Raw genomic sequence first — 7,959 nt, forward strand, 5'->3', positions numbered from 1 at the left:
TAGACAACACCGGAGACCAAAGTTGATCGAATCGAGGAAGATTTATCGGACACACACTTACACACGCCCTCCAGCGGCACTGAGTGCACCTACTTAATGGGGATAAGACATGGAGGCCATTATTCCTAAACTGGGGACGCCGCCACCTCGCCAACCCAACCAAAACACGAGACTCCCTAAAATCAGCCTAAACCAAGCTATCAACGTCATTATACATTTTGAGATACCGAGCATCTCAGAGATACCGAGTCGGCACACCATTTTGAGAGTGATGAAGTCATCACAGTCGCCTCGTGGTCGGTGGGCAGAAATGCGCAAGCAATAGCGTCAAATCTATGACTTGAACCTGGTGGACTGGTTCCCACAATGAACATAACCATCTCAGCTGCATTCAGCTCGCAAAAAATGGCATGAAATTGCATAAGTTGCCAATCAAGGTGTGAAACATTTCCACCCATGCATCAATCCGGTTTACGGCCAACTGAAAACCAGGAGCAGCTCACTACTCGGCAACTCCTCCTATTATCTTATATACCGCAAACAAAATCGTTAGTCCCGATTCTGTAGACGCTGCTTGATTGACGATGGCGTGCACGGGAGAACTCTTCGTCGGCGCGATCTGTGAGAAGGTCAATGCATCTCATGGAAGCAACTTCCCCACAGGCCACAGGGATGGACAGATAGGTAGAACATGGGTTTCTCCCCATCAGATCGATCACGCCCATGCATGCCTTCCCCAGTACGCCGCAGCACGATCCGACACTGCCGCAGGCCAAAACGATTTAACTACTCCTCACCGTCGGCGGGAACCCGCCATTATTTCCGGTGCCGAGAGATCTCACCTCCAGTCTCCACTAGTATATAAACAATTCCACACTCCACTCAGCAAGTCGCAAGTTACAGTTCGACACCAAACATCCCCTGCGAACCCAGAAAGAAAGATGGCAGCACGGCTCCTCCCCCTCCTCGCCCTGGCCGTCTCGCTGGCGTGGCCGGCGTCGTGCAAGCCTCTCCCGGTGCTCGTTCCGGTCACCAAGGACCCCGCCACCCTCCTCTACACCATCCCCTTCCACTACGGGGCCGATCTCGTCGTCGACACCGCCGGCCCGCTCGTCTGGTCCACCTGCCAGCGCGGCCACCTGCCGGCCGACTTCCCGTGCAACAGCCCCACCTGCCGCCTCGCCAACGCCTTCCACATCCCGGGCTGCCGCGCGCGCGGCTGCGGCCACGACACGCGCAAGGACAGGACCTGCACCGCGTATCCGTACAACCCCGTCACCGGCGCGTGCGCGCCCGGGGACCTGGTGCACACGAGGTTCGTCGCCAACACCACCGACGGCGTCCACCCGGTGAGCCAGGTGAACGTGCGGGCCCTGGCGGCGTGCGCGCCCAGCAGGCTCCTCAAGTCGCTGCCGCGGGGCGCCTCGGGCGTGGCCGGGCTCGCGGGCTCCGGCCTCGCGCTGCCGGCGCAGGTGGCGTCCGCGCAGAGCGTCCCCAACAAGTTCCTCCTCTGCCTCCCCCGCGGCGGGTCCTCCGGCAACACCGGTGTGGCCATCTTCGGCGGCGGCCCGTTCCAGGTCTCCGCGCAGCCGGGGAGGGACTTCACGCAGGAGCTCGTCTACACGCCGCTCGTCGCCGCCAAGAAGGGCATGCCGCCCGCGCACTACGTCTCGCTCCAGTCCATCGCCGTGGAGAGCACCCGCGTGCCCGGCGCCGGCGCCGCGGTGGTGTGCACGAAGGTGCCCTTCACCCTGCTCCGCCCCGACGTGTACCGCCCGTTCGTGGACGCGTTCGCCAGGGCCCTGAAGGCGCAGGGCGCGCAGGGCGGGCCCGTGGCGCGGCCGGTGAAGCCCGTGCCGCCATTCGAGCTGTGCTACGACACGCAGTCGCTGGCCAACACCCGGATCGGGTACCTGGTGCCGGGCGTGACGCTGACGCTCGGCGGCGGCACGAACTGGACCATGAACGGGCTGAGCTCGATGGTGGACCTGAGGCCGGGGACGGCGTGCCTGGCGTTCTCGCGGATGGAGGGGGTGAAGGCCGGGGACCGCAGCGCGCCGGCGGTGCTCGTCGGAGGGTTCCAGATGGAGAACACCGTGCTGGAGTTCGACGTGGCCAGGAAGCGCCTCGGGTTCGTCAGGCTGCCCTTCTTCACGCAGTGCGGCCACTTCAATTTCACCAAGACCACCGGCTACTAGGCCTTTTGCTGCCTCTTCTTTGGATAATAAATAAATAAATATGTACCTCCTCTACTCTACTGAACTAAGCACTAGCTAGCTGCTACTGGATGCTAAGAATTAATGTTGTTGATCATGGCGGTAGCCAGCGGCGGCATTTGTCACGCCGTTCCATCTCATCTTGCAAAAGTTGCTCTTCGATCTTTTGTGTGTGATATGGATTCAGAGTTTCAGATTCAGAGCAAAACCATTCACTCTGCGAGACAAGAAGTACACGGGTTGGCACGTTAGAGCAACTTCAATGGGGCGACTCATTTTATCCGCGGCCGTCCATTTAGGTCGTAAAATGAATATATAGATAGTTTTAGCGTACACAGATAAAACAAAAGACCACTACTCGTCGCTTTTTGACTCCGACTCGGTAATGTCGTCCTCCGACGTCTGAATGTAGGCGTCAGCATACTGCTCGTCTTCAAAGTCCCAACCTGACGTTTCTCGTAGCTTCTGTTTCAATTGAGCGGCCTGCTTCTGCGAACGCTTGTCCCCCCCGATAGGCGGCTCGCTCCGTCCTCCTCGCGTCCCTCTCCAGCCTACTTTGTTTGTAGAACTGGCGCTCGTCGATGATGTCCAGCGGGAAGCGTTCGCGCTACACCACCATAGCTTCCACCTCCATCTCGGCGATAGCGAGGTAACGCTGCCGCCTTCAGTGGACACGACGATCCTCGTCGGTGAAAAGCCGCGGGAGAGGCGCCAGATCCTGCGTCTGCTGACTCAACACGTCGGGAAAATTCATATCCCGACGAGGCCTCAGGAGGCGCCACGCCGCCTCCTCTGCGGTGTCGAAGGTGCCGAGGATGAGACGTTTCTCACGAAACCAGATCTCGGAGGAGAAGGTGCCGGAACGGCGCTCGCGGACTCCGCGAAAATCCGAAGCGCCCAGGGCGGCGGATCGACATGGTGGCGCAGAGGCGAGACGAGTGGGCGGCGGACAACAAGCGGGGCAAAGTGTGGAGGGAGCGCCTTCTTATAACGAGCGCCGGCCGCGGCGCTCGCGCGAACCATTCCCGCGCGCTAGGCCGCTTTTTTCCCGCGCGCTGGAGCGCCAGCTGGCATGATCTAAAGCGCGCACGCTGTCATGAAATGGGTCGGCCCGTTGGGCGCACTGCCGATCAAAAACTAAAAGAGGACGGACGGCGGGCCGGCGGCCGATCCAAACAGACAAAAAACGAATAAAAACATCGTCCGTTTGGGTAGGCCCGTTAAAGTTGCTCTTATTGCTCGTACTTATACCAAGTTCCAATCTGTTTAAGCATATTCTCAAACATCTCCGGCCAGCGCAAATCGTCGCCGTTGTCTCCATAACGATGTTTCCCTTAGACCGAAGCAAGTCCTCCATTCCACTTGCCACCTTCTCTTAGGCATTTAGAGTAGAGGGTGCGTCGACAAGCGATGATCTACGGAAGATGGTGGTCTTCAGAGGCGTCCGACGTTGGTCAAGATGGGGTGTGTGTGTCAGCTTAGAATAGACTTTTTGTGTTGTAGCTTGCTTTGCGGTGTTGTTTGTATGCAGACTTGATCATGAGTGGTGCAGTGTGTGCCACGCTCATTGTTCGCAGCGAGTGGCAGTTTCTTATAATTTCAATTCTACCATTTATAAAGTTATGGTACGTCTAGATGTACTTAAAAAAAGATTGGACCCTAAAAAAACAGGGTTTTAGGTTGGCACATGGTCATTAGAAGTAAATTTGACCAATCAACCTATGCCTGCTACATACACAGGTTCCACACAAAAAAATCTAAATCAAAATTTGAATTATAGAGATAGTAAATCTATATAAAGCATAAAAGAAAAATGAATTGCTAAACACAGGCGATTGGAAATTTTAGAAGTTCCAGTGGATTTTTTCTTCAATATTTGCTTAAGACACACTATGGAAAGTTTCAGTCACTTTTAGGTGTGCAAATGCACTCCATTAATTTTGGTGCAATTTAACTTTTGTGTTATTTGATTCTTATATTCATTCTATTTTGTATCTTTTACAATTACTATTTTTTACTGTTACAGTTGTTTTGCAATCACGCATTTATTTGCTTAAGTCACACTATGGAATGTTTTGTAATCAGTCACTTCCTCTCTAGATGCTCCCAAGAGAAATGAAATGTACATGATTAATGACATCGACAAATTTAATATACATGCAAGCCTTCGATCTACTAACAGTTTCGAAGGACCTCATGCTGCCGAAAAATCCTAAAATAAATCCAAAAAAACGTGTGAAGTCTAAGTGTCTAACCAATTTAGTCTAAACATAATTAAGATCTACCCTAGGTTTAAAAATCTCAACTCCTCGGTATCCGAAAACAAGAACAATTAGCCGTGCAAATTTGACAGTCAGATCAAGTAGCTTTTCAGAGTACATTCAGATCAAGTAGTTTTAGGGCTCCTTTGATTCAAAGGAATTGCATTGAATTTTTGGAGGATTTGATCCCTTAGGAATTTTTCCTGTAATGCTCGTTTGATTTGTAGGATTGGCATCCTTAGGAATTTATCCATAGGATCCATTTATACTACATTTTGGAGGATAATTTCCATCCACTCAAACCTTTTTTTTAGAATTCTTTTGTTTTTCCCGCGCTATCAAACATTCTTTTAAATCCTGTAGGATACTATGAGACATGCCATCCTATTCCTGCATTTTTCCTATTTCTTCATTTCGACAATCCTGCGAATCAAAAAGGCCCTTAGAGATTACCAGCTTCAGAAGTAGTATAAATACACTCAGATCCCAAGCCATCATAGATCGAGCACAGAAAATGTCGACCCAAGCCAAACTTTTCCACACTACTCCCAAGAACCATGTGTTCCATCGTGTCATCGTGTCGTCGCTCGTCCTGCTGCTGTCATGCACGCCGGCGAGCGGCGAGCAAACCCCGCACAGACCACTGGTCACCAAGCTCGCCAAGGACCCCAGCACCTCTCTCTACACCATCACCATCAAGGCCGAAAAGTCGCCGCTCTACGTGCCCGTCGTCGTCATCATCGCACAGCACTGTGGCATGCCAGTCCGGTCCGTGCGGCGGCGCGGCCAGCCAGCAGTGCCCACGCCGCTGCCCGCACGTGGAGCCGGGGTCGGGATGCGCCTGCGCCGGCAACCCTGTCACCCGCGACCGCTCCAACGGCGGCCTCACGAGCTTCGCGATGTCGGCCAACACCAGCGATGGCACCATGGAGCTTCTCCCGGAAGAGTCGTTCGCCGTCGTCGGCGCGTGCGCGCTGGACAGCCTGCTGAGGTCGCTCCCCGCGGGCGCCACCAGCGTTGCGGGGTTCTCCCGGCGCCCTCTCTCGCTGGCCGTCGCAGCTCGCCGCCCAGCGCGGTTTCGGAGGTAAGGTCGCCTTGTTTTTTTTTAGCACAAACTAGGCTTTATTCCATAAGTTGGTATTGCTACCGGTATTACAGAAGTATCATGTGGTTGCCCCAACTAAATATGGCAGCCATGATCTAATTTTACAGCATGCCTAGCTAGTTTATGAGGCTTGAAATTCGAGACTTTAGATTCAAACTTAAAAAACAGCAAGAAGTAAAAGAAGAATGCCATGAAAATAATCTCTTTACAACTGCACCATAGTTTCCACCTGACTTGTTTTTGATATGCTTCACCACCTCTTGACAGTCGGCTACGCCGCCGTCCTCCGGACCCCGTAGTCTCGTACCAAGGCCGGGCCAGCGAATGTGCCCTGTCGGAACTGGAAAAATGAGGTCCTACCTCAAAACTGAACTAATGAGAAATTATAATGCATGTGATATAATGTCTTACTACATAACAATTGGGTATATAAATATGTTGCATATTATTTTTGTTCTTTTTCTTTTTCCTTTTCTCTTGCACTCTGGGAATCAGATCAATGTTTCCCCACGATGACTCAAATCTATATTATTGAAACACAAGATACTCCCTCCGTCCCCAAAATTCTTATCTTAATTTGTCTTAAAAACGGATGAATCAAGTCATGTTTTAGTATTAGATAACATCCGTATCTATACTAATTTAAGACAAAAATATTGGGACGGAGGGAGTACAAAAGATGAACAAATATTAATTGAAGATTATGTGTCAATGTTTGGCAATTAGATGAACTGTCTAACTCACCTAGTCCCAGGTCCTGTTTGGTTCATAAGTCCTAGGACTTTTTTGAGTCCCAACTTATAAGTCTCAAGTCCCTAAAAAGTCCTTACCTGTTTGGTTCCTGGGACTTAACATAGACTAAAAGATCATATTACAACTATAAGTCCCTCCTTAAGAGTCTTATAGGGACTTATAGTTGTAATATGGTCTCACAGGGACTTATAAGTCCCATGAACCAAACACATAGATACTTTTTAAGGACTTGTGACTTATAAGTTGGGACTAAAAAAAGTCCTAGGACTTATGAACCAAACAGGGCCTAAGTTCCTGGAAACAAACACCCTCTAAACTGCTAGACTGTGATCTTTAATCGAGGCGACAAGAACAGATCTTTGATGAATCCTGCCAAAAGTTAGTTAGGAATCAGGAGTAGGAGTTGAAGCCAAAGCTAATCAGAAAAGAGGACTCTACGAACTGTAACTATGTACTATTGCCTCTAACCTGCCTACTGAAGTCATAATCTTCAAGATCATTTACGTTCTGAAACCTATACAAAGACTTGGACCATCACAACTTAGGAAACTCATCTTGGTAGATTTATTCACGTCATGATCTAACTAACAGACATGGTAAACTCAAAAGGCTGATGATATAAAAAAAAAACTCAGACGGAATGACAGATCATCCATCTGTACCCTAACTCATGGAAGGGTTCTAGCACTAACACACAGCCAGCGGCAGGCTACCTGGCCAGAGGAACTGTCGCCGGCTCGCCGTGTCGCCGTCGCCGGTCGATCTGACGATCCCGTTTACGATCCAATGACCCCGTTTCCGATCGTACGATCGTGTTTCCTGTAGGCTGTAGCCACGTGAGTGCCGATTTGCTTTTGCGATCGATCCGAGGATCCAATTTCCGATCGAGCAGCGGCCGGAGGACGTCGACGCCTCGACTCAGGTGGACGCGATAGCGGCCCAACGCCCAGAAGTCATGGGCCTGTATAAAAGTTTTGGGGCCCCTAAGATTTGTGGGCCCTGTGCGGGCCGCACAATCTGTATACGTATGAGCCCGGCCTTGTCCCGTACCACACCCCGCTCCTCACGAGGGCATCTCCTACTACATCCCAGTCAACGGCATCTCCTTCGCATCATGGCACAAGGCCGATGCTCCAGCGGCCCTGCCCCGCGGCGCCCTCGACCTCCATGCCGCCACCGGTCGCGGCGGTGTCGTGCTGAGCACCGCCACGCCGTACATAATCATGCGTCCCGACGTGTTCCGCGCGTTCGCCAGGGCGTTCCATGCCGACATTACCAGGTACCCATCCTTTCATCGTGAACCACGTCGCCATCTGTGAACAGTCGACAGCGCGGCGGCCGGCTCCGCTATAAAACTCCATGACAAAATGCGGAGCATCCTACGATCATCCTCATGTACACTATGACGGGACCTCGACCTCGAGCATACTGTCGTGGAGTGAGTCTGACAGTAAGAGTAGGGGGTACGTAGGGGGAGATAAGGCCCTAGCTACGATGAGGTTGTACACGCAAGTTTACGAGTTCAGGCCCCTCTCGGAGGAGGTAATAGCCCTACGTCTCGGTGCCTTGGAGGCTTGTCGACTGGATTATGCATGAGAGTTATAAGGAGTGCGAACCCTTGTGC

At 51.9% G+C, this 7,959-nt stretch overlaps 1 protein-coding gene across 1 annotated transcript; it reads left to right on the forward strand.

The window, feature by feature from the left end:
• The first annotated feature begins 820 nt into the window (after positions 1-820).
• LOC125548450 (chitinase CLP-like) lies at positions 821-2,410 on the forward strand. The gene has a single exon (XM_048712040.1). The coding sequence runs from the start codon at positions 942-944 to the stop codon at positions 2,196-2,198; it is 1,257 nt and encodes a 418-aa protein (XP_048567997.1). The 5' UTR covers positions 821-941; the 3' UTR covers positions 2,199-2,410.
• Positions 2,411-7,959: the final 5,549 nt, after the last annotated feature.

Source organism: Triticum urartu, chromosome 3 (assembly GCF_003073215.2).
Source record: "Triticum urartu cultivar G1812 chromosome 3, Tu2.1, whole genome shotgun sequence".
NCBI lineage: Eukaryota > Viridiplantae > Streptophyta > Magnoliopsida > Poales > Poaceae > Triticum > Triticum urartu.

What these genes read in the sequence shown, in the direction of transcription:
- LOC125548450 (XM_048712040.1), top strand. Translation starts at nt 942, where the DNA reads ATGGCAGCACGGCTCCTCCCCCTCCTCGCCCTGGCCGTCTCGCTGGCG.